At 61.3% G+C, this 27216-nt stretch overlaps 3 protein-coding genes across 6 annotated transcripts; 1 reads left to right on the forward strand and 2 right to left on the reverse strand.

Annotated features, from left to right (window-relative positions):
- Positions 1-5409: 5409 nt before the first annotated feature.
- Positions 5410-7635, forward strand: NDUFA4L2 (NDUFA4 mitochondrial complex associated like 2). The gene is made up of 4 exons (XM_008148680.3): positions 5410-5565; positions 5930-6018; positions 6733-6793; positions 6934-7635. The coding sequence occupies exons 1-4, from the start codon at positions 5509-5511 to the stop codon at positions 6988-6990; spliced, it is 264 nt and encodes an 87-aa protein (XP_008146902.1). The 5' UTR covers positions 5410-5508; the 3' UTR covers positions 6991-7635.
- A 139-nt stretch (positions 7636-7774) lies between these two features.
- Positions 7775-13030, reverse strand: SHMT2 (serine hydroxymethyltransferase 2). Of its 2 annotated transcripts, XM_008148681.3 has the most exons (12): positions 12926-13030; positions 11735-11932; positions 11159-11238; positions 10780-10980; positions 10402-10483; positions 10116-10238; positions 9850-9989; positions 9126-9291; positions 8835-8934; positions 8593-8748; positions 8404-8511; positions 7775-8286 (listed from the first exon to the last, which is right to left on the reverse strand). In XM_008148681.3, the coding sequence occupies exons 1-12, from the start codon at positions 12956-12958 to the stop codon at positions 8159-8161; spliced, it is 1515 nt and encodes a 504-aa protein (XP_008146903.1). In that variant the 5' UTR covers positions 12959-13030; the 3' UTR covers positions 7775-8158. The 2 variants fall into 2 exon arrangements, with proteins under 2 accessions (XP_008146903.1, XP_054574911.1); XM_054718936.1 differs by lacking the exon at positions 11159-11238 and having other exon boundaries at positions 12926-12985.
- Positions 13031-15690: 2660 nt separating this feature from the next.
- On the reverse strand, positions 15691-25330 carry NXPH4 (neurexophilin 4). Of its 3 annotated transcripts, XM_054718938.1 has the most exons (3): positions 25152-25215; positions 17290-17361; positions 15691-17098 (listed from the first exon to the last, which is right to left on the reverse strand). In XM_054718938.1, the coding sequence occupies exon 3, from the start codon at positions 17054-17056 to the stop codon at positions 16235-16237; it is 822 nt and encodes a 273-aa protein (XP_054574913.1). In that variant the 5' UTR covers positions 17057-17098; positions 17290-17361; positions 25152-25215; the 3' UTR covers positions 15691-16234. The 3 variants fall into 3 exon arrangements, with proteins under 3 accessions (XP_054574913.1, XP_008147016.2, XP_054574912.1); XM_008148794.3 differs by lacking the exon at positions 17290-17361 and having other exon boundaries at positions 25152-25330; XM_054718937.1 differs by lacking the exons at positions 17290-17361; positions 25152-25215 and adding an exon at positions 17696-18043.
- Between the last annotated feature and the right edge of the window lie 1886 nt (positions 25331-27216).

Genomic DNA, 27216 nt, shown 5'->3' on the forward strand with positions numbered 1-27216 from the left:
ACCCTCACACACAAACCAAGCCTTTTGCCCCCGTGCCTCCTCGGGTGGGATCTGCCTACCACGAATGGGGGTGGGCGGGGAACAACTAGGACTTGGGTCCTATCTCTTCATCAAGCAGTCTGAGGGACTCAAAACCAGAGCCCCTGAGATCCTTGAGTGGGGCCCCCCACAATGCTGAAGCAAAACCAATTTACTGGCTCATTGGGCGGCGATGCTGGTGTGGGGGTACTGAGACAGAGAGAGCGGCTGTTCTCCCCCCCCCCATACACTCGGGGGGCACCCCCCTTCCCCGCCTCGCAGAGCCGGCAGCTGTCCCTAATTAGAACGGCGGTTTAATTGGATTTATCAGCAGTTAATAGGAAATTAAGCAAAGGGCCCGAGAGAGGGAGGGCAGAAGGAGCGGGAAGGCCGGCTGTGCGGAGCTGGAAGGACGGGTGCTGGGGTGCCAGGGCTGGGGACACAAGGCCCAGTATCGTGATTGAGCCCCATGGTCATGCCCCCACCCCCAGTACTTGCCCGCTGGTTTAGCCCTGGCCCGCTGGCAAAGAGCTGGTCTCAGGAGAGGGCGTTGGGAACAACAGAGACCCTGTGGGGGCCCCAAAGCCCTCTACTCCTGCCAGCGGCCACCTGGGTGATGGATAATGCTGCCTTACACCGCAAAGGTCATAAGTCTGGGCCAAGGAGCGACTGAATCAAAAAACAGACCGGAGGGGGGGCCGGTTATTAGGGTCCAAGATACAACCCGCACCCTCCTCTTCCCCAGTGCGCACCAACTCATAGCAAAGAAAGTGCCCCTTGGCGTCAGAGGATGGGCAGCACAGGGGATGAGGGGGATATGGACCGAAGCTCTCTCCCACCCCCTGCCTCCTGGCTGTGTTGAGGGTCCTGGGAGTCTTCCTGTACAGCCGATGTCCCTCTATGGCTCCTGCTCCTGCTTTTCTCCCCAGCTGCTGGGGTTGGGGTTGGGGTCGGCTGGGTTGGCTGAGGCCAGAGTGGCCCAGCGTCTGCAACACCTGCCCTGGGGGCCAAGGAAGAGAGCTCGCAGGCAGGCAGACAGGGTGCAGGGTCAGTAGCCCCAGGCGCCTCCTGTCAGCAGCCCTCCTGCCATCAGGACCTCATTACACGGCTGGAATAACAAGGCGTTCTAGCAGGGACTCCCACGACCTCTCCACCGCTCCCCTCCACCCCAGGGCACGGCTCCCGCATATGTGTGGGTGCCAACCTCTGAACGTGTGGGGGTCTCTGTGCCCTTGGCAATGATGGGTGTCTGTGTCCCTGGTGTGTAGTGTGTGTGTGTGTGTGTGTGTGTGCTCCAAAGTGTGTGCGTACATTGGTGTGTGCCCCTGTACCCTGAATACGTATCTGTCTTGTCACCATTCTGTCCCCCCCCCCCAACTTCTATTATTTTTGTCAGTCTAAGCCCCTGCGTGTCTAGGTGTGCACATGTGCTTTGGCGTGTCTGAGCATTCTTCACGCCTGGGTGTGCCCGCTGTAGGCATTTCCGTGGGTCTCTGCCCGCCCCCCCCCCCCCCGCGGGGACTGTGTCTGTGAGAATCAGGAAGAGCCTCTAGCGAGTGTGTGTTGCTCTGGCATCTACACTTGCAGGTGTGTGTGCCGCTGTGACAGTGCGTGGGCGTGTGCCTGGGTGTGAACCGCACGGCGGCGCGTAGCCGAAAGACAGTGTGACGCAGGCGCGCTGTGTGTGCGTGTGCGTGTGTGTGTGTGTGTGTGTGTGTGTGTGTGTGTGTGTCTGCGCGCGCCCGGCTGCCTTCCCCGCCCCCGCCCCTTCCTCTCGGATTCCGAGTCCTCTCCTCTCCGGGCGGGCTCAGCTCCGCCGTCCGCCTCATCTCCATCCATTATTGAAGAAACAGCCGCGTCCGCTCCAATCACATCAACAACCCCCGCCCCCCTCGGTTCCGCTCGCCCCGCAGCCCCTCTGGGTGCCGGGAGAGGGAAAGCCGAGGCGCAGCGGGGGCACCAGCAGGAGCGGGCTCATGACCTGGTGCCCCGAGCCGGGCCGGGCACCGGGACGCCGGGGTCCCCGGCGGAGGGCGCTTTGCATAAACAGATGGCGCGGGCGTCTTTGTCTCGCTCCCTCGCTCCCTCGCTTGCTCTTCGAGCGGCTCCCGGCTCCTCCGCTGTTGAGCTGATGCAATCATGATCATCTCCGAGCCTCAGGACCCGGAGCCCTGAACAGCGGCGGCGAGGGTCAGGGGCCTCGGGGCTCCCGAGCAGATGCCGGGCACGGTGTCTTCCCTCCAGGGCTCCGCCCCCCACGCCCCACAGCTGCAGAGGGAGGACGGAGCCCGCGCTGAGGCGACGGGCATGTGGAGGTGACCGGAAAGGGGACCCCAGTCAGTGCCCCGAGGTGTCCCCAGGCTGCCCCATAGGACTGCTGCAGCCCCCACCCCTCAGGAGCAGCGAGCCAGAGAAGAGGACTCCAACGAGTGAATGGGAGGGAAAGACAGATGAAGAGCGACAGAGAGGCATCTGTAACGAGAGACACAGCGAGGTGGAGAGATGTAGAGAGAAGGAGAGACAACAGAGAGACAGAGGAACAGCTGCAGAGGGACAAAGCCAGGTAGAGCTCCAGAGGAAGAGACAGACAGCCAGAATGATAAGGAACAGAGACACACAGACATACACAGAGACACCGAGGCAGACAGGACCCCGAAGAGAGGAGGACAGGCAGGGGCAGAGGGCAGTCCCTGGACAGAGACGGGGCTCCCCCACCCCTCACCCCCTCACCCCCGCCTCTGGGACTGCCCAGCTTCACGAGAGGACTCATCCTGAACCTGGGGTGCCCGAGGCTGGCGAGGTGGGAGCTTCCGCGTCTCCTCTCCGCATCCTCCACCCCGCCCACTGCGGAACCCACCGCCTTGGCCGCGGGAGTGGCGGGAGCGGCGGGCGGGCGTGAACCACACTCCAGGAGCTGACTTACCTGCCCAAAAGCAGTGGGCGCAGGCCCGACGCGGCCCGACAGGGGGCGTCCGAGGCATCTCCCCTGAGAGCTTAGAAGCAGCTCGGCCTCCAGGGGGCGTCCGCGCCCACGGCCCCTGAAGTCAGCCTGCGGCGCCGAATCCAGCTTCTTCTGACCTACGGCGGAGCCGCCTGCGCGCTGAGTAGGGTCCTGCGCGATTTAGCGTTTGGAGTCCGGTCGCGGCGGGACCCCGGCCCGCCCCTGGCCACGCCCAGTCCACTGCTAATGACTTCTGGGGTCCCTCACCCGCTGGGTCAGTTTGGCCTGAAAGTGCGGGGAGGTGGGGGGAGCTGGGATCTGGAACCAAACAGTTCTGTGTTCGGCCCTGGAGATCCTGATCCAGAGATAGGAGTGGGCTTAGGAATAGAGTCACAGAGAAGGTGCCAGAGATTGGCACCAGAAGCAGGTTGAAGGGTCAGGGAGCCCCGGAGAGTCCGGATCAGAAGAAGTTGGGGGAGTGGGCGGCGGCTCGGGGAACGGAGCGGGCAGGGGGTTTGGGACGTGCTAGGCCAAGGCACTGGGGCGCACGGGAAAGGACCCAGGAAGGCGGGCGATGGCCCGATAATCAAAGGGGTGCGGCGTAGGGGCCAGAGGTCCCCGTGGGCTTCCTGGCGCGCCAGCTGTGCCACACAGAGCCAGATGTGCAGCCCAGCTCTGGCCCCTCCAGCTCGAGCTCTGGGATTGCTTGTCCTACGGGACAGCCTGGGGACACCTCAAGGCACTGACGGGCGTCCCCTTTCCGTTCACCTCCACATGCCCGTCACTTCAGAGACTGGAAGGCTGGGGTGCACGGGTGACAGACACCCCACGCCCTGGCCAGGTGGCGTGCGGGTGCTCAGGGCGGGGCGGCACTGAGCCGCTCTAGGCTCTGACATCCCTTCAGTCAGTCCCCCTTCCCCGCCCCCACACGCGAGTCTCGGTCTCTTTGTTTTCGCCGTGTCTCTGACACTTTGTCTCATTATCCGCCGGAGGGAGGCTCCAGCCTGGGACCCCGCATCCTAATTACAGCCGCACTTGTCAACGCAGGGGACGGGGGGAGTCTCAGCTCCAGGGAAAGGAAGGAAGCCCCCAGGAAGGGCCCCCTCTTCCCTGTGCCCGAGGTCCCCAGAGGCGGGTGCACAGGTCGCCCTGGCCCCAGCCGCCACAGGGCTGTGGAGGGAGGGAGGGAGGTGGGGAGCTGGCAGCATCGGGCTGAGCAGGGAGGGAGAGGGAGGGCGGAGGTTAGCGTGGGAGTGGGAGGGAGTTAGGGTGGGCTCCTGGGTCCCTGGAACCCCAATTCCCCAAAGACGGTGAGTGAGCCTTCTCGCCCTGACGGCATAGCATCGGGGCAATCAATTGCTTGCTCTGCACTTCTGTTTGTGTGTCTTGTTCTCTTTCCTCCTTCAGCATCTTGTCTGTCTTTCCTGAACTCGTTTTCCCACTCCCTTCTCCTCTGTCGCAGCCAGAGGCAGAGAGTGGCCTCCTTGGACAGCTGCCCCTCCCCCCTGCCCCCTTCCCCAAGGGAGGCAGGGCAAGCTGGTTTCTCAAGCCCCCAAAGTTCCACAACTGACTTACTCTGTCCTGAGCCCCAACTGAAGATACCTCCAGCTCCCCTGGCCTCAAGCACGGTTCCAGGCCAACCAGAACACAACCGGGGGGACCACCCAGAACTGGAGGGGCTGGGGCAGCGTTAGCTCTTCTGTTGGACTGTCTGCCCCCCCCCCACCACACACACACACACACTCCGCCCACTGCACTGTGGTGGGGACAGAACCAGGGCCTCCGGGACCTGCTGCTCCTGGATGCTCTAGAGACGTGATTCTCAACCTTTCATCTCATGGCACACATAAACAATGAGTGAAATTCCGCAGCACACCAATGTGAGTGTGTGTGTGTGTGTGTGTGTGTGTTTGCCAAAACAGGTATAACTTTGACTCGTTCTCACCAGATGGCTGTTGCTGTGTGGGCTGTTGTCATTTTTTATTTGACAATCTAAGGGAAAGAGGTCAGTGCCCCTGACTCGATAGTCAGGTACCGCGTGTTTAAAAACACTCGCAGACAGCAGTGTGTGGTGGCACCCCAGTTGGAAATGGCGGCCCTGGATGTCAGGGAAGCATCGCCGATGCCCTTGCGCTTCCCTGGCCCTCCTGGCGCCACCTGCGAGCACTCACACCTGCACTTACCTGAAGGTCTGTCTGCCAGCCTGTCTCGGGGAGTCCCTGATCCCCCCCCCCCACACACACACTGCTGGACCCCCTCTCAGTCAGGGTCTGGGTCAAAGCCTGTGAGGCCGCTCCCTAGGACCGACCCAAAGCCCAGCAGGATGGTGTCCCTGAGGGCCAGGAGGCGCAGAGATCGCTCGGCTCCCCAACAGCTCCTCCCGCTCAGCCCGGAACTGGGGAGAGAAGTGGCCGGGGTAGGGGTGGGGTAAGTTGGCTGCGGCGCGCTGGGCTGGGCAGGGCTGCGCTGACCCCTCCCCAGCCGGGGCGGGACCCCAGGAGCAGCGAGGGAGCCAAGCCCCGAAGAGGACCAGACACGGGAGAGGCGAGATGGCGGGAACCGGTCTCGGGGCCCGCTTGTACCGGCAGATCAAGAGGCACCCCGCGGTGAGTTCGGGCCCCAGAGCCACAGATTCTAACGCCCAACTTTTCGCTGCCCCAGCGCTCCCCGAGCTCCCAGGACCGTCCTGCCTACCCCCCCCCCCCAGCGCTCTAACCTTTTCCAGGGTGTCCTCAACTATCCCTGCCATGTGCCCCCTCCCTGCGTCCCTGAACCCCCTGGGAGAGGCCCGCCGTGGGGTGAGGGAGACGGGGCCGGAGCTGTGGTGCGCGAGGTGCCAGGTCCCCGCTCCCAGAAGGGAGGGAGCGCGGCCCCTAGGCGGGGTGGGGGTCGCCCGGCAGGAAAGCCTGTAAAGGGCGAGGGGAGCGGCGGGGGAGGGGCTGACGGACAGGGTCCCCCATCTTCCCGCAGCTCATCCCGATGATCGGCTTCATCGGCCTGGGCATGGGCAGCGCTGCGCTCTACCTGCTGCGGCTCGCCCTGCGCAGCCCCGACGTCTGGTAAAGGCCGGGCTTGGGACGTTGGCTGGGGCCCTGGATGGGGCGAGAGGGGGCAGGGCAGGGCGCCTCTCAGGAATGGTGGGAATCGGTGGGCCTGGCAGGGACCCCCTGCAGCGCCCCCGCCCCCGCCCCCCAGCATCACCGGGCTGGAGCCCCTCTCCCCCTGGGCCCACCCAACCGCACTCTCCTCTGTGGCTCCAGACTTGCCCCGGCTGCCATGGCAACGCTGTTCTGCCGCCGCAGGCGGCCTATGGGTACCTCCACATCCCTGCGGGGCCTGGGGATGTGGCCAGGCAGCGTCTGGGGGTGCGGAAGGGGTGATATGAGACTACACTGTCCCCCCCCAGGCAGTGGGGGTGGGGGGTCCTCTGAACTCATCGGGACAGCCCCAAGTTGTCAGAATTGGGACGCATCACAGAAGCCCCAGCCCCTCGGATCTCGGCTCCGCTGGGCTGACCCAGGGTGGCCAGGTGCAGTCGGGAGCCCCTGGGTTGGGTTGTCAGTCCCTCATGTGGTCTCGCTGACAATGGTGACAGACTTCTGGTCTCTCAGCAACTGCTGATGTTCCCCCTCCCCGTCAGTCTTTGGGAAATGCCCCCCCCCCCCCAGGGTAGGGCCGGGGTGCTGGGGCAAAGGGAGGGATGCTGGTGCTACCTTCGGCTCTAGAGTCCTAGTTCCCACAGAGAAACCCCAACCCTCCCCCACTCTCCACAGCTGGGACCGAAAGAACAACCCAGAGCCCTGGAACCGCCTGAGCCCCAACGACCAATACAAGGTGCCTGCAGGGGGCCCTGGGCTGCCCCCCCATCCTCTCATTTCTGGGTCCTGGGACAACCCCTTGGCGCCTCCCCCCCCCCCCCCGCCACAGGGAGGCCTGGGGCACTCAGTGCAACGCCCCCCCCCCCCCTTTCATAGTTCCTTGCAGTTTCCACGGATTATAAGAAGCTGAAGAAGGACCGGCCAGACTTCTGAGCCTGGCTGGGTCGGGTGGATGTCCTACACCGACGTCAGCCAGCCTCCTCCTTCCCGCCACTCAGCCCCCAGCCTCCAGGGCGCACGCTCCCCGCCTGGTCCAGCTCCTGAGTACACAGGCCAGGTTCCCACGCCTGCGGGGAGGCGGCTCCACCCCCACCCTCTTCCCTTGCTCCCTGCAGCGGAAGCACCCCTGACCCTCGGCTTGAGTCCCACGCAGGGGGGTGGGGGTGGAGGGTTAGGAGGTGGGGCCCCAGTGGGTTGACGCAAAAGGCCCGAGGGGGCCCCTCTGCTAGGCTACAGGAGCCTCATAGGGTGTGGCGCAGGCTACGTGAGGAGCGTGGCAGACGTGAGCCAAGAGCAAGCAGGGGCCTCTGAGTGCCAGGCGACGTGGCAGGCCCCACGTCTGCCCAGGCTCTGGGCTCCCTCCCAGGGAGGCGCTGCTCTAGCTCATTGCCTGCGGCCCAGCCTGCTCCGGAGGAGGCACCGCTAAGCCCAGGGAGGGGCGGTGGAGCCAACCCGCACCCCCTCCAGCCTCGCACCTGGGCCTCCCCCTGCCATCCCACCCCTCCTCGCTCCCCTCTGTCCCCTGGGATCAAACAGAAGCAGCCATGGGCAAAATACAATTTCATTTAACAAATTGAATTTGCTGCGCCTGCTAATCACGTCTGGTGTCGGCTCTGATCAGAGACAGAGAGAGGAGGCTGCAGCCCCCGGGGTCCTTGTGGTGGTTGTGGGAGGGAATCCAGGAACAACACGTGGAGGGAGACAAATCACCACCGGCCCAGGGGACCGCTCCCACAGTGATAGGAGCTCGGGTCAGGTTAGCATTTTATTAGATAAAAACAGAAAGGGGGGTGTCTACCCACCCCTTCCTCTGGCTCACGAGGGTGACCCCCTGTCCCCAAGAAAGAACAGGGAGGCCATAACACTGAGATAACGGGAACCCGCAGGGCAGAGAGCCCCCCCTTCCCCGGTCTCCTTCTAAGTTTTCTTACAAAAAGGAATTTCAGCTACAAATTCTGGGAAGGGAACTGCATTTGGCTCTTCCCCTGAGTGAGAGGCCTTCTCTCCACCAGCACAAAACCGGAAGAGAGCTGACCCCTCCGCTGGTTCAGCTGAGGGAAGGAGAATAACTCCAGTCTCTGAGCCTCATCTCCTGGTCCCTTCAGTGCTCATCAAAGCCAGGCATGGGGAAAGCCCTGGCAAACTGCTCCACCCGCTGCCTGAGGTCGGCCAGCCGTTGTCTTGTTTCTGGGTCATTGAGCAGGAAGGATTTGAAATCCTGTAGTTTGGCTAGAGAGGGGTGAGGAGAAGTGGTCAGAGCTTTAGGGAAGGTGTGAGATCACGGGGGAGGGCAGACAGTGAGTGTAAAGGGGCTGGCAGGGGCTGGGGTGGGGTCAGCCTACTCACTGGTCTTGCTCTTCACATCCAAGCCAACCTTGACCCCTTCATCTATAAACGCCACAACTCTCCGGAAGTCATCCTCGCGGAACTGTCGAGAGGTCAAGGCTGGTGCCCCTGGGAGAGAGGCAGAAGAGGATTAGCATGGCCCACGCCCCCCTCGCAGCCACCCTCCCCCCTGGACCCCCCGGGTCTCACCAAGCCGAAGGCCCCCTGGTGTGATGGCACTTCGGTCTCCGGGGCAGGTGTTCTTGTTGGCTGTGATGGACACAAGCTCCAGCACCCGCTCAGCCCGAGCCCCATCCAGGCCCTTGGGCCGCAGGTCCACCAGCACCAGGTGGTTGTCGGTGCCACCTAAGGGGGGAAGAGTAGACAGAGAATGGTGAGTCCCGGGCCTTTGCCGGAGGCTACAGAGGCTCTCACCCAACCTCCTGGCTCACCAGACACCAGCGAATAGCCTCGATCTAGCAGGGCATCAGCCATGGCCCGAGCATTCTTCAGAACCTGCAGGGAGTACTCCCGGAACATGGGGCTGCAGGCCTGGAGAGGAGACAGCAGCACCTGGGACCCCGAGTCCTGCCCCTTCTACTCCTCCACCTCCAGCATAGCTGTGACTCGTCTTGAGGCCTCCCCTCCTGGCCCCTCCCTCCCAACAGCTCTGTCTTCAGTTAGCAAGAAGCAGGGTCTGAGCATCCAGATGCCCACCACCCGACAATGGTAGGCTCCCCAACCTGCTTTAGGGCCACGGCCACGGCAGCAATGGCATGGTTGTGGGGGCCCCCCTGCAGGGACGGGAACACCGCAAAGTTGATTCGGTCCTCAAACGTATAAGGGATCTCCCGGCCAGTCTTGGGGTCCACAGACTTCACCCCCTTCCGGTAGAAGATGAGTCCTGACCTGTGTGGGAAGAGAGTGGTCAGAATCTAAGCTGAAGCCCTAACGGGTTTGGCTCAGTGGATAGAGCGTCGGCCTGCGGACTGAAGGGTCCCAGGTTCGATTCCCCGTCAAGGGCATGTACCAGTAGGGGGTGTGCAAGAGGCAGCTGATCGATGTTTCTCTCTCATCGATGTTTCTAACTCTAACTCTCTATCCCTCTTCCTTCCTCTCTGTAAAAAATCAATTAAAAAAAAAAAAAAAGAATCTAAGCTGAAAAAAAAAAGGGCAAGGGATGGGGAGAGCAGAGGAAGCCGGCTGGCCCGCGCCCCCGAGGGCATCAGGCCACCTCAGTTGTGCTGGGTGTGCTTGGCTCCAGGGGTTGAGGGGAACAGAACCTTCCTCCCACCTCCCACCCTCAAACTCCCTGCCAGGGAACTGCCACATGGGCAAGCAAAGGAGAATCCTCAGACTGGGCAGAACTCTTTAGGTGGAATGAGTTCCTCCCTGATCCACCGACAATGCCCTGGGAATACGGCACGAAGGCAGGGAAAGGCAGGGCCTGACCTCGGGGAGCCTGACCTGGCCCCTCGAAGGGTCTTGTGAGTGGTCGTGGTGACAACATCCGCATGCTTGAAAGGCGACGGGATCACCTTGGCAGCCACCAGGCCACTGATGTGGGCCATGTCTGCCAGCAGGTGTGCCTTGACCTCATCACACACCTGGGCAGGAACAGGAATGGGCCTCAGTCTGGGGAGGGTCCAGACAGGCCTGCCCCAGCCTGCCCCTCCTCCAAAACCTTCCCACCACCCCTGGGGCCGCGGCAGGTGCCCCAGCCCTCCACCAACCTCCCTCATGCGGGCGTAGTCAATGAGGCGAGCGTAGGCACTGGTACCAGCAATGATGAGCCGTGGTCGGAAAAGTCGAGCAGTGACTGCCAGCTGGTCATAGTCAATGAGGCCAGTTTGGGGCTGGACAGACAGACAGAAAGCTAAAGTCCTTAAAAAGAAGCAGTGCAGCTCACCTTCCTCCTGGACCTTAAAGGCTGCTCAGGGCTTCAGCCTCTTGCTTTTCCCAGGAGAGGTCCCTAGGCCTTGAGCAGCTCCCCACCCACACCCTAGAGCACTCACTCACATTCAGCTTATAGGGCATAGACTCAAAGAAGATGGATGTGGCTGAGATCCGCTTGACATCAGACATATAGCCATGGGTGAGACTGGGAGGGGAGGAGAGGAAGTGAGAAGGCTTCTAAGTGGAGTAAGACCCACTCCTTTCCTGCCCTGCTCCGAAGACCTCGTCTCTGAAACACCGCTCCTAGCATGCACCACCCTCATTGCTCTGCCCACTCTGTGCTGGGCACGGGTTACTGGGGTCTTAGCTTCCTCCTGCACTGTACCTTGAAGGACAGGGAGAGGCCTGTTCCATCTGCATGGCACATGGCAATAAATAACTCCTCTCTCATCACCATATGGCCCAGTGAGCCTGTCAGCCACCCACCCCATCCGTACTCACTGGCCACCGTCGGGCAGGTCCAGCCCCATGATTCGGTCGTGAGGCTGTAGAAGGGCTGTGTAGGCAGCCAGATTGGCTGGGGACCCCGAATAAGGCTGGACATTGACTCCCCACTGTGCAGGATCCAGGTCAAAGGCCTCCAAGGCCCGGCGCTGACACAGCAGCTCGATTTGATCCACTACCTCTGCTCCCCCGTAGTATCTGCCATGGGAGGGGGGCATATCAGGGCGGAGAGAAAGGGTTGCACCATCCCCCTCGAAGTAGCAAAGGAGCGGGAAGGCTACTCCTCTAAACGCACTGGGAGGGTGCAGGCAGGTGTCCCCCACTGGGAGCACCAGCCCGGAGGCTGCCCTCCAGCCCTCTGGTGCCTAGCCCTCACCTCTTGCCAGGATAACCCTCCGAGTACTTGTTGTTCAGACAGGACCCCAGGGCCTCCAGCGCAGCTCGGCTGCAGAAGTTCTGGGGTGAGGGGTGGGGGCAATGTCAGAAGGTACAGAGCCCCTTTTGAGAGTCTCCCACAGCCCACCCTGCCAGAGCCCAGGCCGCAAGGAGCTGAGCTCTACAGAAAGCTCTGTTCACTCAGGGTTCCTTGTCAGGCTTGGGGCCCGGCCAAAGGCAGCATCCTCAGAAACCTAGCTGCCATGAGAGGTGTCCCCAGCAAGCCCACCTGTCCACGCGTACCTGTGCTTCCAGGTTTCTCTTTTCTCTTGGGACAGGGAAGGGACCAGACTTGACTGTAGGGGCCCTGGAAGGCTCTGGAAGCCCTCTAATGCCCCCAACCCATAACCCAGGCTGCCTCTGCCTCTGCTTCAGAGGACAGCAAGAAGAGAGAGAGAGAAGGCCCAGCAGGAAGGCCCTGAGTCTGAGAGGGAGACTGGAGAAATAGCAGTAAGATGACCTGTGGCTTCCTGTACCCATGGTGGCCCAAGCCTTGGCCCCGCTCCCCAGACCCCACCTCTGAGGCAATGAGTTCCAGGCCACGACACTGCCTGTCCTTCTCCCTCTGCAGCAGCTCCCACATCTCAGGGTCACTGTCCGACAGGCTCTCCTGGCCTGTCCAGCCCCTGCTTGCTTCTCCAGCCTGGGTCTGGGCTGCTTCACTGTGCTGGCACCGCATGGCCATCCTGACCAGCTGACCATGTCTCCGCAGAGGCTACGGGAGGAAAAGCCAGGGTCAGATAAAAGGGTTCCGACAGTCTCCCAACAACCACCAGCCATGCCTATGAGGCCCTCTGGCTCCAAACCCAACAGCCAGCTGTCCAGCCGGCCTGTTCCCGTTTTCACCACCCCCACCTCCAAAAGCCAGTTCTAGAGCCAAGGCTGAGATCAATGTCCAGGGGGTGGTTCTGAGTCCATCCATTCACCTCCCCTCAGAATCTCCCTCCACTAGACCCTGAACTACTCTGCAAAGCCAGAGGACAAAGTTTGTGCTCTAGAAGCTAGAGGTTCCAGAACCTCTCCACTCACTGGAACAAAAGGGTCTTCCCTGTAGGGGCTCCATAAACTGATATCCCAGTCAGCGGGGAGGAGACCAAGTTGCAAGGGATTCAGAGAACAGGCTCACCATAGTTAGAGGTGGTTTTCAGAACATTGGAGGTAGCCATCCAATGTTCTGAAAACCAGGGTAGATTTTTAGCAGTCCCAGGGGGAGAGTGGTGGGGGCGGAGGTGGGGGGCTGATGGCAGGGAAGCCAAAAACCACACACAGTCCTCTGCCCGGCTCCTTTCCACCTCCCTCCAGCCCGCAGAGCCGCAGGACCCCTGATGCAAGCAGTAGGGCTCGGTTGCATCATCTGCACGGCTCAGAGCTTGCAGGGAAGACAGCTTGCTTGTCCAGACCGGGAATCCCGCTGTTCGCCGGCACAGGAGCCGCGGGCAACTGTTACAGTTCCCTCCCCAACTGCCACGTAAAATGGATGGTCACATGGCCCTGGGGCTTCTGATTACCGGAATGGAGGGGGGGCCCCCAGTATACTCTGCGTGCACCCGAGGGTCTCGGGGATTCCCTAGTTGCGCGTCCGCTCCCGGAAGACCCAGACCATGTGAGTGGAAAAGCCAGGAGAACCCCATAGTTTGTGAATGGATATTACGGTAGGAGGGGAACTTGCTTTCAACTGATCACCCAGACTCCGGAGCCCCATTCTTACCCGAGTGGCCCAGAGCAAAGAGAAAGGCAGCATCGCAACCCGAAGTCGCAGGAAGTCCAGCCACCAACTCTAGCTCGGAGAAGCAAGGGGTCCGAAAAGGCTGACCCGAGAGCGCATGCGTGAGAACTGCGGCCCTAGAAGCCACAGGATTAAGGGTAGAGGCCTACGCATGCGTGAGGCGACTCCTTTATGGTCTTCTGGGAATTGTAGTTTTTCCACCTTTCTTCCGCTTCCTTTCCCGTCTGTAGCCCCAGGGTCAGAGACTCCAGTCTGAAAGAAAAGGGATCTACTGCCGCCCCCTCTCACTGTCCTAGATATCTTCAGGTGATCCCCACCCCGCGCCCTGTCGTCCAGACAACAACCATTTATTGGATGCCTACTGAATACCTAGTATTATTAGGCTCCCTGGGAAATACAAAGACTACTATACAAGCTAGAGAGCCATGGTGGACTGGAAGTCACCTGGTTTGGAAGGGTGAGAGGCAAATTCAAGTTCCAGCTCTGGGACTCACTAGCAAATTAGCCTATCTGGCCTCAGTTTCCTCACTTGCAAATCAATAATAAAATAACATGTGGTGGGGATTAAATGAGACTTTGTTTGTACACATGCTCTGGAATGGGTTGTCCTCCCTTCCTCCTCTGACTTACTAACCTGCCTCCTCCTTGGCCATCTCCTCCTTCTCCTGGGACACCCTGGAGCTGAGTGAGATGCCCCTGCTGGTCCTTGTACGTGTTGGAATTTGTTTACTGTTCACCTCTTGCCTTCCAGGCAGTCGGTGAGCTCTCTTTGATTCCCTGGGGCGATAGATACTTGGAAAGGAAGGGATCTTCCTTTTAGCCTGAGTTCCTCTGACCTCATCCTTTGGGGGAGGGACTCATTGACCTTTCCAGGAGTAGGTTCCCAAACCTGGGCATCAGAATTAGCTGGGAAATCTGATATAAATATGAGTGTGGAGCCTTTCCTCAGAGGTTCTAATTCAATGGATCTTAACGAACAGTGGACATTTGCCCACTCATGCTGACACGCATTGAAACCTCGCCTCATGATTCTAATAAGCAGTGATTTTGAGAACCATTGCCCCACATAGCAATATTACACATTCATTCATTCAACATACATGTTGAGCTTCTACTCTGTGCCAGGCATGCCATAGCCCTGGAGGTATAAGAATAGATTACTGACTGCTGGGACATCAAGAAGTGAAAAAATGGACATCAACAAGTGCCATTCCAGGCAGTGGCACCTCACTCTGCTCCCACAAGTCCAGATGTCTGAAGAAAAGAGTGGGGAGGAGGAGGAGGAGAGGACGACCTTGACCTTGCCGGAGAGGGGAGGACAATCCATCACAAAGCAAGTTCATATGCAAAATCGCATACTATTTTATTATTGCTTTACAAATGAGGAAACTAAGGCCCACATGGGTTAACTTGCTAATTCCAACCATTTTCACTAGATTCTCATACCAGGCCTCATACCCTTAGCTCTATTTTAGATTCTCATACCTTTAGCTCTACCTCATTCCCTCCCACTCCTGCTCCAAGTGTTCTCATGTCTTTCCAGCAATAGGCCTGTGGTAGGAGTCCACTGAGTTCTACTTCCTCCAGTCTCTGACCCAGAACCACTTCCCACCTCTCTCTCCTTTCGGCACCTACCCATCCATTCATCCATCCATCCGATAGTTATTTTCCCCTTACCGACTTTTTACTCCCAGGAATGTCTGGGTCACACACACCTTTGACTCCGTTTCCCGCTGGAGCCAGTGGGCAATCCCCTGGAGGACACTGGACCCAGGACTAAAGGCAAAGGAAGGCTGAAGAGGAGGCGCCGTTCTGTGCTGCAGCTTGTCTGTACCCCCTCCTAGCCCCCTTCTGGGGTCCCGAGAGGAGGGGGTGATGGCTGAGCTTGAGAACTGCTAATGAAGCCGCAGCCAATTAACGCTCAGGCCAGGGTAGGGGGCGGATAAAATTAGCAGGCGCGGCTGCAAGTGGGAGCTGAAGGCTGGAGCTGGAGACGGGGGTGGAGGAGGTGGGCAGCTGGCTGAAGGGGGCCTTGTTTGCTGGCGGCTTGCAGCGGCAACGAAGCCCCCCTCTCCGAACTCTCTTGTCCCTTCCCCCACCCCCTCATCTCAGGCTCAGGCTTCACTCCCTCTCTCCCTCATCCGTCTGCAAACTCAGCGCCCACGAAATTAGGAAGGAAAAGGAAGATCGATGACTCCAGATGCCGCAAACACCGTTCCCCTTCCCCCCACCTGACGCCTCCCGCCAGCCCCACGGAGCTTAGCAGGTTGTCAGCGCTCTGCTTACGAAGTCCCAGCATCTCCTTGAATGGGAATTCAAGGCCATTATACCTCCTCCCCCAAATCGTCCCAAATAGCCCGCTAGGAGTCCCCTCTCAGGTTCAGTCCTCATCCTATCTGCTGCATTTCGCTCTGCCCACCTCTGGGAGGAAAATCCCCCCTCTAGCCGGGCTCCGACACCAAGGGTCGTCCTCTTCTCTGTGTGATCTGGTTTTGGATGACCTCCAAGGTGCTAGCTCCATCAATATTTGCCTCAGTTTCCCACAAGCCACGGGGTAGAGGGGGAGGGGGCCTGGCCCGGCCTCTGCCACACGTTAAAATCCACACACACACACCCTTCCCTACAAAGGTCTCACAGAAACTCGTATTGGATTTCACTTTATTTTGTTTTGGAGTAGAAAAAATATCACTGAGAGGAAGCAGCCGGAAAGGGGCAGGTGGAGCAGGACTGCAGGGAAGGGAGGGAGGGAGGCAGGCAGAGGGCAGGGGCCAGAGTCATCGCCTAGGCCCGGGCGTCTGCTTCCACTACCCTAATTGGGGTGTCGGAGAAAGAGGGACAGGCGTAGGGCAGGCAGGGGGCACGGGGGGTGGGCCGCGGCTCACACACGCACATCTTTACAGTCTTTTACGCGGGGACAGGGTGGAGCAGAAGAACAAGAGCCTGGGGTAAGGAAGTCAGGGTGGGAGGAGGGGACCAGGCTAGGCGTGATTAAAGCTGAGGGCAAAGGGCGTGTCCAGCCCAGCGCCGGGACGTAAAGGGGACCCAATGTGGACACAGGGGACGCTGGGACCGCCGTTTCTGGGGCTGCGCTCTTGTTCCTTCACTTTGGGGTGTAGCTGAGGGGGCCTCAAAGACACCCCCCCATAAGGAAAAGGGGACCCACGCCAGCAAATAGCCCCCAGAATGGAAGGGTGAACGGGGCCACAGGAGTTGCGGGTCACTGGAAGGAGTCTCACTTAGGGAGGCTGGGATTCGGCGGGAAGCTCAGGGCTGGGGCGAGGGCGGGGCGCACTATCCAAAGTAGGGGTGCTCGCTCTGGAAGTTATAGTCTGGGCACACCTTCTGCACCAGTTTATAGTCAAAGCTGAGGAAGGAGACGAAGATGCAGATGACTTTAAAGGGCTTGGCGCAGAGCCAGGCGGCCTGACTCTGCGTGTGCTCGGTGAAGCACACCTGCGAGGGGTCGTACAGGCACGGGCGGTGCTTGCGCGCGCGGTTTGTCTTCTCATACTCCACGTGGCAATTGAAAGCGCGCGACTCTTTAGCCCCCGGCACGCCCAGCGCCCCCCCGAGGGGGCCCGCCAGAGCGCCCCCTAGGCTGCCTCCCAGCCCCGCCCCGGCAGCAGCTAACCCCAACGGGGGCCCCAGCCCAGGGAGGACGCCCTCCAAGGCCAGCGTGGACTGCAGAGGGTGGGGGGCGGGGCCGGGCAGCCAGACGCCCCCGAACTCGACGCGCTTAGAGGGCGGCACGATGCTGACGCTGAGGTTGCCCAGGCTGGACGAATTGTGGCGGAAGTACACGCTGAAGGTCCCGTTCACGTGGTCGACGATCTTGCCCGTCACCAGCAGCGAGAACTTGAGGGTATGCACCCGGAAGTAGAAGTCCCCCCAGCCGAAGATCTTTTTGGCGCGGGCCGCTTTGATAGACGGCTTTCTCTTGGTGCGCTGCGCCGGGAGCGCCCCCACCGCCCCCACCCGGGCCAGGGCCCCGGTGTGGTTAGCGGGCCAGGCCCAGCTCCAGGCGCGGGCGGTGCCCAGGCCGTCGGAAGACTTGGGCGCCTGGAGCTGTTGGACGGGGGCGCCCCCTCCGGCCGCTGCGGGGCGCAGCTCCATGTACTGCGGCCTCCCGGATTCCGGTATCTGGGCACTGACGGCCTGTGGACCAAAAAAGAGGAAGAAAAAGAGATGCTGGAGTTGTCCCCGGCCACCCAACCATGCCAGCCCCTTCCCAAAGCCACTAGGAGACCAACTGGAGCCCAGCAGCCCGCAGGAGTGCTTCGGGGCGTGTGCGTTGGAGTGGAGCTGCAGCCCTTTCAAGCTGTGTGGTCCTGGCCAAATCACCTCACCTATCCAGGCCTCAGTTTCTGCATCTGAGATGAGACTGAGAATCCTTGTGTTCTTCCAGATCTCCCAGGCGGCTGCAAAAGCCCAAGCCAGTGTGGGTTTGAATATGGGGACAGGGACTCCGTCTCCTCCAGCCCAGCCGGGAGCCTGGTTGGTTCAGAGCAGCGATTTTCAACCTTTTTCATCTCATGGCATCCATAAACTAATGACTGAAATTCTGCAGCACACCAAAAATATTATTTTGGCCAATCTGACAAAAAAAATAGGTATATTTTTTATTCATCCATACCGGATAACTATCGTTGTGTTGGCCATTGTCATTTTTTAACTTGACAATCTAAGAGAAAAGAGGAGGTCAAAGCCCCTGACTAAATAGTCAAATATTGCATGTTTTAAAAATTCTCGCACCAGAGAGCAGCGGCACATCGGTTGAAAATCGCTGGTTCAGAGTAATGAGCCAGGGAGGAGTTGGACTCAGGCAAGTGAGGCCATGACCGCTGTCAACATCCAGCATCAAGGAAGAGGTGAAGCCCCAGCGGATTTGGCTCAGGGGATAGAGCGGCGGGCGGCCTGCGGACTGAAGGGCCCCGGGTATGATTCCAATCCCGGTTGCGGCTCCATCCCCAGTCGGGGGTGTGCAGGAGGCAGCCAATCAATGATTCTCTCTCATCATTGATGTTTCTATCTCTCTCTCCCTCTTTCTTCCTCTCTGAAATCAATAAAAATATACATGTTATAAAAAAAAAAAAAGAGGTGAAGACCTCCAGATGCCTCTGTGGAGACTAGAGCCCCACCCGGGCCTCATCCTCTACTCGGTCTGGGAAGAGCACGGGAAACCAGCACAGCCAGGGAGAGCAGTGGAGAGTCTGTAAGGCTTGTGGGCTAGCGGGTGCTTCTCCCGCCTCCAGCGCTCCTGCTCAGTGGGGGAGGCCGACTGGTGGTGCTTCCGGGGCTCGGATGGAGCGGCAGGAGGAGCCGCCCTGGCCCGCCCCCACCCGTCTCCTTGTGTCTCAGGTGGCAGCGATCTGGGAGACAGCGAGGGCTCCAGTACAAGATAGATCGAGAGGCGGGAGCGGTGGGGCCAGGCCTGGGCCATCAATTATCTGGTGGGGGGGGCAGGGGTGGCCAGGAGCGAAGGAGACAGTCGGTCAGAGCCAGCGAGAGGAAGAAATATGGAGATGCCGCTCCAGCCCGGGGAGTGGGAGGGAGAGGAGCTGTACATGTCAGAGTGTGTCAGTCAGACTGTGCGAGCGGTGCTGTTAGGGTGGCCCTCACTGCGTGTGGGTTCAGACTGGGGAGGGAGCACCGCGTGTGTCAGTCTGGTGTGGTTGTGTTGCTGTTAGCCTAGGATGGTTGTATTGCGTGCCTGTCTACCTGGAGTGATGCCTGTGCCTGCGTGTGTGTGTGTGTGTGTGTGTGTGTGTGTGTAGCTATGGTGATGGGTGTGTGTCTGCCTAGGGTGGCTGTGCATGGTGGTTATGTGTGTGCCCTGGTGACTGTGTGTGTGTGTGTGTGTGTGTGTGTGTGCCTGCTTGTGGTGGCTGAATGTTTGTTGTGTCAGTCTGTGGCAGCTCTGTATGTGTGTGTGCGTGGGTTGTATGTGTACCTGGTTGGCTGTGTGTATTAATCTGAACAAGGCTGAGGCTGTGTATCACCTTGTGGCAGGTGCATCTGTGTGACCCGGGCTGGCTATGTGTGATCTCTGGGTGTGTCACTTGTCCTGTGTGAGTTCCTATCATCCTGTGTCCATGTGTCCAGCTCCTCCTAGAGGGTGTGTGTCAGTGCAGCCACAATGATAGGACAAGGGCTCTCGCTGATTCCCCGGGGGCGCATGTGTGAGTTGTACATTAGTGGCCCCTGCTGGCTGGGCTTGGGGTAGGTAAAGAGACCTGACAGCATGGTGTCTCCTCTGTGTGTACACACCCATGTGGATACACCAGGTGTCCACAGGGAACAGGAACGGCAGAGTCAAGCTGCTGGGCTAGAATCTCCACCGCCTGGTCCCCATCCCCGCAGCGCTGCGATCCTGGGTTATTAATGCGGCTGCCGCCACCCGATCGTCATACATATTTATCGCCCCCCACATTCCTCCTCCCGTCCATACCTCCTCCCAGCTCAGGTGAGGGGTGCGGGCCGCAACAGTGATTGACTCAGACAGACGTGCTGGAGCTGGCAGCTAACGCCCTGAGGCTGGGCCTGGGAAGGGCTGGGGAGAGGGTCCTGGGCTGCAGCAGGAGGGAAAAGGACCTCCCAGGAAGGGGCTTGGAGAGAGCAGAACTGGAGCCCGGAAAGGGCATGGGAGGCGGGTGTGTGAAGCGATGAGGGAAGGGGAAGGGTGGGGAGGGGGGCCATTTGAACTCTGACACCTAATCTTCTCACCTCTCTGGGCCCAACCACTGCTTTTTTTCTGGGGACTCCCATCAGTCCCTAAGGCCTGCTCCAACAAACTCCAAATGCCTCTGAGTCACCCCCTGCCCCCCCCCCAACACCCAGCAGCACCCAGTGTCCTGCACCCTGCCCAGGACCTGTGGGGGGCTGGCTCCGTCCAGCAACTCCTCCCCGGCAGGGGCTGGGACAGGGAGGCAGGTTTGGCTGGGGGGTGGGGGGTGCCAGGTGCCCCCCCCTCCGCTCTGATCCCAGACAAATTGACCTCTGTGCTTCTCTGATCCCTAGGCTTTGGGCACCTGCACCCCCCTGGCCATAGACAGCCAGGATGAAAGGAAGAGTTGGGGGGGGAGGGGCTTGGACAGGGAGGAGCGAGGGTCTGTGAGGAAACGAGCCGAGAAATGGGAACATGGAATAAAATAAAATAAAATCCTCCCTCTGGCTTCCTTGCTCGCCTGCTCCCGCTCCCTCTCTCGCTCTCCCTCTTTCACTGTTTTTCCCCCCCCCCCCCCCCGGACTTTCAGTCTCTTTTTTTGCCTCTCAGTCTCTTCCTCACTGTTTCCAATTTTCCTTTTATGATTCTATTTTTCTCCCTGTTTATGTCTCGGTGGTTCTTTCCCCTCTATCCTTCAGGTTGTCTGTCTCCAGCTGTGGGTGGGAGTGGAAGTGAGGGGAAAGCAGGGTGACCACGGAGCCCCTCTTTGTCCAGAACCCAGGGTGCCGTCCTCCTGCTTCCGGGACCGAGATGAGAGCAGGGTATTGTCCGCGCAGGGTCCCCCTCAGTCCAGCGCTGGTTTAATTAAGCTAATTAAACGCGGTGACATTTGCGGAGGGGAGAGGCTGGCCGGGCCGCGGGTGGGGATGGAGGGGCGCGGAGGTGTTTGGTGGCAGACAGGGATGTGGGGGTGGTGGGGGTGCGCTTCACCAGGTGCCTCCAGGCCCATGCCGGGTGGGAGCCGAGCCAGGAGCGCTTTGTCCCCAGGCAGCGAACCCACGCACCAGAGGGGAGTTGAGGCTGCCTCTTGCTGCTTAACAAACTCCATTGGGGGGGGGGGTTGTGCTGTTTTGGGGCGGGAACACTGGGAATAGGGGGAGGATGAGACGGCTGGCCCCCAGCCGCATTGCAGGGTGCGCCTCCCTGGGGCCTCCAGCCTGGTCGGTGGCTTCTCTCCTGCTTCTCCTGCTTCCTGGGTCAGGCAGGGCCGCTTAGGATTCCCATGGGGGGGGGGGGCGCGCCCGTGGCTGGCAGGACCAGCTCTGGCCTGGCTGGGGATGAAGAGGGGAGCGTGTCCTGAGACCTTGCACCTAGAACTAGGCGGGGGCACTGCAGTCAGGGCGGGTGAGCAGCTGGGAGCTGGCTGAGGCCCAGGATGGAGACAGGAGTGGAGACAGAAGTGGGGAGGACAGGACAGGCTGCGAGAGGAGCGGCCCAGAAATGGGGGGGGGGCCTGGGAGTGTGCACCTGGAAGGCCGGGGCTGGGTACAGCGATGAGGAAGGAACCAGAGTAGGATCAGGGGTGAAGATGGGAGCAGGGAGGAAGAGGAGCTCAGAAATGGTGGGTGGGCATTGGGCAGAGCCGGGTGCCCAGAGGGGGGGACCAGGGGAATGGGATGGGAACCAAAATGAGGGTGGGGAGCAGGGATGGTGGATGAGGGATGGGCTTTGGCGAAGGGCAGGAGTGAGAAAGGGACAGGGGCTGTAGGATGGGGAGGGGATGCCGGTGGGAAGGGAAATGGGGGATGGGAAATGGTTACTGGGCAGAAACAGAGGTGCAGAAACCTAGGGGGTGGGGTGGGGGTGGGGATGGAGACTGGACTGGGAAACCGGGGACCAGTGAGGGGAGGAGGCAAGGGAGGAGGCAGCTGAGGACAGGTGTGGGAGACAAGCAGAGGACGGGGTAGAAGCGGGGCAGGAGCAGGCTGTGGGAGGGGCCAGGCAGGTAGAGGTGCAGAAACCTCCTCCCAGACGGTATTATAGCGTGTGTGTGGAAGGGGGGACCGCTGGGGGGGGGCAGGCTCTGCCCTTGGGCCGGGTACCCCTCCCCCTCAGCCCCGCCTGCCCGCCTGCTCTCGGCCTGCAGCGCAAGGCTCACCGTTATCTGAATTTTGATTTTATTTTATTTTATTTCCCTGCTTCCTAGAGCCGGCGCGGTCCCCCCGGGAACGGCGCCCCCCGCCCCCCACCCTGCGCCTCACTTTATTATTGCAATAAATGTGCCTATAAAGGCGCGGGCTCGGGGCGCCGCGCGTGGGGGGGCGGGAGCCGCGGAGCGGGGATGTAATTTCCCGAAGCCGGAGCCGGAGGGGGAGTGGGCGGGGTGGAGGGGGCGGAGGGGGAGGCGAGGGGAGGGGGAGGCGAGGGAGAGGGGGAGGCTCGCCAGTTTCCAGCACTCCAGGCTGCGCTCCCTGCTCTCCAGCCGCCCTGAGGTCGCTCCCACCCCGCGTCCTGAAACTCCCCACTACTCCCCAAAACGCTTGAGTCCTGGGACCCCTCCCACAGGACCCGCCGTCTCTCTATTATCTGCCCTGCCCCCTCCTGGACCCCCAGCGTGGGGAGCTGCAGGGCTCTGTCCAAAGTTCCCCATCTCCTGGCCGAGGACTGCCTCTCTGACCCCTGGGATGCCCTCTCCACCGGCCTGGTCTCTTTCAGTGTGGTCTCACCCCTTCCCGGTGACCCAGTCTCTGACCCTAGGGGTCCTCCTTACCTTGCTTCTGTCCCTCCGCTCCTTCACCTCTTCTCCACTCGCCCTGTCCTGGAACCCCACCTCCGCCCCTGCGCCCACCTGAGACCCTTTCCAGCGGGTACCCCTCCCTCCCTTGCTCACAGGCTTCGGCCAAAGGGAGCTGTCACAGCAACCCCCTCTCCTGTGCCCCTGGCCCAGCTGCAGCCCTGATTACCCCCCAAATCCCTACCCACAGCGATGGGCCTCGCCTCGGCTGCACGTGCCTAAGTGGCCCAGCCAGAGATTAGCGGGGGGCTAGAGAGTGTTATTGGGAGCGGGAGGGGCAGGCGAGACGCGTGGCTGGGGCCAGCTGGCTCGGAGACTCGGTTGGGCTTAATCATGCCCCAGGCAGGATAGAGCTGGAAGGTCCCCCAGGGCCCCACCCCTGCCCTCCCCCAGCTAATTAGTAATTAGTGATTAGTGATTAGTAACTATTGATCGCCTGCTGCTTCTCCCAGTAGACAGATGCTTTGGCAAGGAGTGGGGAAGGCAGAGACAGAGAGGGGGAGAAGGAGTTGGAGACCTTAGCCCGGACCACATTAGAAAGATCCTGAAGGAGGCCTGGCCAGAGGGCAGGGCTTCAGGGTCAGCGGGAGCCGGGAGTCCCAGGTCCTGAGAGGAGACCAGGATTCTGGAGCAAAGAGGAAGGAGAAAGCTGCAGGCAGGTGACCAGGGTGGGGAAGGCAGGCTTGTGGGCACGGACAATTAAGGTTTCCCAAAGAGCTGACCTGTAGACTGTCCCCCCAGCCTCTTACCCAGTGTCAGCCACTGCCAGCCCTGCCTGCGCACACACGCACACAAGCTACACTCAGATACATGAACTCATCCTGAGGCTTACAGCCCAATGCCCACACTCAAAGCCACAAGCACGCAGACCCACACTCACAAACCCTGCACACGCACACAGACCACACAGAGGCTGCAGCACACAGGGGCACTGGAGATCCACTCTGGGGTGCACATGTGTGCACAAGCCATACTCACACGTGCACACAAGTACACCCCGATCGGTACTCGGACAGACACACAAACACTTTTCTACATACACTTCCCATGCACAGTGAGAAATATCCTCACACCTACAGTCTGTACACACAGGTAACCCCCTTCTCACACTGTACACATAAACTGGACTAAATGGCAGATACACACTTCACCACTGACTCCAATACAAAGACCCACAGCTGCAGCTCACACACACTCAGCCAGGTCCCCGCTGCTCACATCCTCGTGCTTACTCTCCCTCAACTCTCCACCAGATGTTTCATTCCCCTTCAGGGGGCAGAGGAAATTAAAGCAGATCTGTCCACAGGGGAGTTGATGTGATGGGGAGAGTGGAGGGGGGGGGAGTTGAAAGGAGGAGCAGGGAGTGCCATGCCTCCCTCCTCTCCCCCAGGCCTTCACAAACAGTGGGTTCTGGGGCATGGACCCCATGCAGCCCTCCAAGGGCAGAGCTGGGCAGCAGGTGTAGAAGTCCCCGCTAGCGGAAGCAGCGTCTGTGGAGGGGGCTCCTCTGCCCACCTCCCAGCCCCTCAAGGTCACCAGGCTGGTTTGGGAGAATCGGGAAGCCCTGTCGCCAGGCTCACTGGGCAGCCCCTGCCCCGCTGGAGCAGCTGAGTGTGATCTGGCCCAGCCGGTGGGGGTCCAAGTGTTGGGGGCAGAACTACACCCCTTCACGCTCTTCAGGGGCTGGGGGTAGGGTGCAGGGAGTAGGGGTTTAGGGAGCCACCTGCTTGCCCCCAGAGTAGCTAGGTCACAGCGGGAGTGCAGGAGACAGAAGTCCTGGGCCGGGGAGCTGATGGAAGGAGACGGACCAGGGCCTAGGTCCCCCCACAGATGGCCGCGCGGTGAAGCAGGCACTTGCACCTGCCCCTTCAAAGCCAGCACCACGCACCACCCCAGCGTGCCCATGCACCCTGGTCCCCAGCCCTAGACACCCACGCCTGGCTGCCCCGACACACATGTGCACACGCCGCCCCACACTCCACGCCGCTCCGAGGAGCACACCGCTGGAGCCTCCAAGTCAGGAGGAGGCAGATCAAGTCGGGGCTCCCTTAGCCTCGGAGTCCTCGCCCAGGAGCCGGAGAAAGAGGCGGCTGGGGGGGGGGGGCATGCATGGGACGGGAGGAGAGACTCCCCTTCCAGACAGCCCCTGCCCCCCGTCAGCCGGCGCCACCGAGGGGTGTGCGTGTCTGCGAGGTTGTGCAGGGCGATGGTGTCTCCGCGGGGAATGGGGTGGGAGGCTGTAGCCAAGTTCGGCCGCATCGGTGCGCGTCCGTGCGCGCGCGCGTGTGCTCGGGCTGTGCGGGTTCGGAGCACAGCGCCCACCGGGCATGGTGACAAGTGCAGAGAGAGATGCGAAGGCGCGAGTGGAGCGGTGGAAGGACAGACAGCGAGGGTGGCGAGCGAGACTGGCGCGGCGAGGCGGCAAGGCTGACACCCTGCTGGCTTGTCTGTCTGTCTCGCACTCCCGCTCCGTCTGGCGCGCTCTTGGGTCGTGCCGCGGCCCCTCCCCCGCCGCGTCCCCCGCCCGCGCCGCCGGGTCCAAGTCGGGCCTCCACCCCGTCCTGCCCCCGACCCCCAGCCAACTTGCCCCGGGGAGCCCCGTCCTGGACGGGGAGTCTGTCTGTCGGCACCCCCCACGCCCCGCAAAGTTGGGAGGCTCAGGCTGGGGGCGGCGTGGGCTGGAGGAGCCCCTCGCACTCCGGACCTTCGCGCCCCGGACCCGGCGCGCGTCGCAGCCCCGCTGCCCTTACCTTCCTCAGGAGCCACGGGCCAAAGAGCAGGAGAAGCCATTCCGGGAGCAGCCGCATCTTCCCGGGCGGCGGGCGGGGCGGGTCCGGGCGGCGGGAGCGGGCCGAGGGCGGGGGCTCCGGGCTGGCCGCCGGGGGCACTGCCTGGGCGGCGGACGGCGGCCCGCGGACTGAGCGCGAGCAGCGAGCGCGGCGCGGGGGGCGGGGCGCGGGCGGGGGAGAAAGTTGGGTCGGACTCGGCGGCGGGCGGGGGCGGGGCTCCGCGGCGCTCCAATCCGGGCCGCACCCCGCGCGCCCCCTCCCGCCCGGCCGGGGGCACCGAAGGTGACTTTCACCCCGACACGCCCCGACACGCCCCCGGCGCAGGTGCGAGGGAGAGGGCGGCGGCCGCGGCCCCGGAACCCGAGGGGCTGGGTCTGTGCCCCGGCCTGGGCCAGGGCAGGGCGTGGGGCCCGAGCTCCCGAGCGGTGTCCCCGAAGGGCCCAGCACCACCCGAATCCCTCGGTGCTCGGGGCCAAGGTGGGTCCCGGGGCGAGACCAGGGCCGGGGCGAGGTGAAGGCGGGCGGGGCCTCGGGCGGCCGCCGCCGCGCGGCGCTGACGGGGATGGATGGGCGCCCCGCGGCTCATTCGGCCGGGAGATGAGAATCATTGATCACGGACGGAAACCCCATCACGTCTGTCAATAGGGCTGACAAACGGCGCCCGCCGCCGGCCCCTCCCGCCCCCAGGGCACCGCCGCGATCTCAGTGTTCCTCGGCTAGACCGGCCTTTCACCTTTGCCCCTCACACCCCCCCCCCCGTGACCCCCCGGCGCCCCAGGGCGCCCCTGCGGGGGGGGTTGGGCAGAAAGCCCCCCCTCAGCGCCGCCTTGCCTGGCCTATTGGTGTAATCTCTATTCCCTTCCCTCTCACTGTCCCATCTTTCCCCATCAGCTCCTCTCCATCCCTGTCCCCTTGCTGTCTCTGTCCTTGTCTCTGTCCTCAGCCCTGTCTCTGTCCCTATCCTCTTGGCTGTTTCTTCACCAGCTCCTTCCTCCTCCTAGTGCCTCTCTCCCTCTCTCTCTCTCTCTCTCTCTCTCTCTCCAGCCCGGTCTTCAGCTGTCAGCTGTTGCTATGCACTGATGCTGTGGCTGAGGTTGTGGTATGACCCACACCTAGACAGCTAGAGAGAGGGACAAGCCAACAGATAGGAACAAACAGAGAGATAGGGGCAGGGAGAGAGATAGAGACAAGCAAAGAGACAGAGAGGCGCATACCCTGAGACACCAACACATACACCCAGCCATGCACAGAGGCAGGCCACACCACGGAGCTGAGCACACAGGCAGAGTGAAACACATTCACGCAGAGGCCAGACGCGCTAGAGGCACACGGACACACAGCTGGACACAGCTGGTTTACACGCCCTCGGGAGTGGGCACAGACAGAAACAAATGCACAGCTGCACCAAGAGACAAGTACACCCACCAGGTCTTCAGAGCCTGCCCTGCTTCCTTGCCTGGGCAGAGAGGCAAGCATCCAGACAGACGGACACACAGGCAGGTGTACGCTGGCCCTGCCAATCCAGAAGACAAGCCCAGGCGCGTACAAGCGGATAGATAGAGGGACGTGACAGACACTCACACAGAAGATCAGGGAGGCTGCGAAGATGAGGCGGGCAGGCAGCCGGCCAGCCAGGGGCAGGAGTCTGGGTGCCAGTGGAGCAGAGAGGAGAAGGAGGCAGGAGTGGCCAGGCCAGAGGCTCCGAGGCTCCAACCAGAATCCTGAGCCCCGGCCTCAAGCCCAGGGGTGTGGCAACAGTGAGTGGGGGCCTTGGGTGCTCAGGACAGATGCCCATCACTAAGGTCTTGACCTTCTGGAGCCCAGACCCACCCCATCTTCCCTCCTTCTGCTACAATCTCAGGTCACCCACTTCTCCCTCCAGCCACACACACACACACACACACACACACACACACCACTCCCTTCCTCCCTTCTCTTCTCGGGGTCTTTGCCTGTCCCTGTATTTCTCCATCTCTGTATCTCGTCTCTCATTCTGTCTATATCGCCCCTGCCCCTGGTTCTGCCC

This window comes from Eptesicus fuscus, chromosome 7, assembly GCF_027574615.1.
Source record: "Eptesicus fuscus isolate TK198812 chromosome 7, DD_ASM_mEF_20220401, whole genome shotgun sequence".
NCBI classification, from domain to species: domain Eukaryota; kingdom Metazoa; phylum Chordata; class Mammalia; order Chiroptera; family Vespertilionidae; genus Eptesicus; species Eptesicus fuscus.

Excerpts from the sequence above, each read along its gene's own strand:
- NDUFA4L2 (XM_008148680.3), top strand. The coding sequence starts at position 5,509 with ATGGCGGGAACCGGTCTCGGGGCCCGCTTGTACCGGCAGATCAAGAGG. Across the intron at positions 6,019-6,732 it reads CTGCGCAGCCCCGACGTCTG|CTGGGACCGAAAGAACAACC; the intron begins GTAAAGGCCGGG and ends CACTCTCCACAG. Across the intron at positions 6,794-6,933 it reads GCCCCAACGACCAATACAAG|TTCCTTGCAGTTTCCACGGA; the intron begins GTGCCTGCAGGG and ends CCCCTTTCATAG.
- SHMT2 (XM_008148681.3), bottom strand. The coding sequence starts at position 12,958 with ATGCTGCCTTTCTCTTTGCTCTGGGCCACTCGG. Across the intron at positions 9,990-10,115 it reads ACTACGCCCGCATGAGGGAG|GTGTGTGATGAGGTCAAGGC; the intron begins GTTGGTGGAGGG and ends GTTCCTGCCCAG. Across the intron at positions 8,287-8,403 it reads GGATGTGAAGAGCAAGACCA|CCAAACTACAGGATTTCAAA; the intron begins GTGAGTAGGCTG and ends ACCCCTCTCTAG.
- NXPH4 (XM_008148794.3), bottom strand. The coding sequence starts at position 25,208 with ATGCGGCTGCTCCCGGAATGGCTTCTCCTGCTCTTTGGCCCGTGGCTC. Across the intron at positions 17,099-25,151 it reads GCCCGTGGCTCCTGAGGAAG|GCCGTCAGTGCCCAGATACC; the intron begins GTAAGGGCAGCG and ends TTTGGTCCACAG.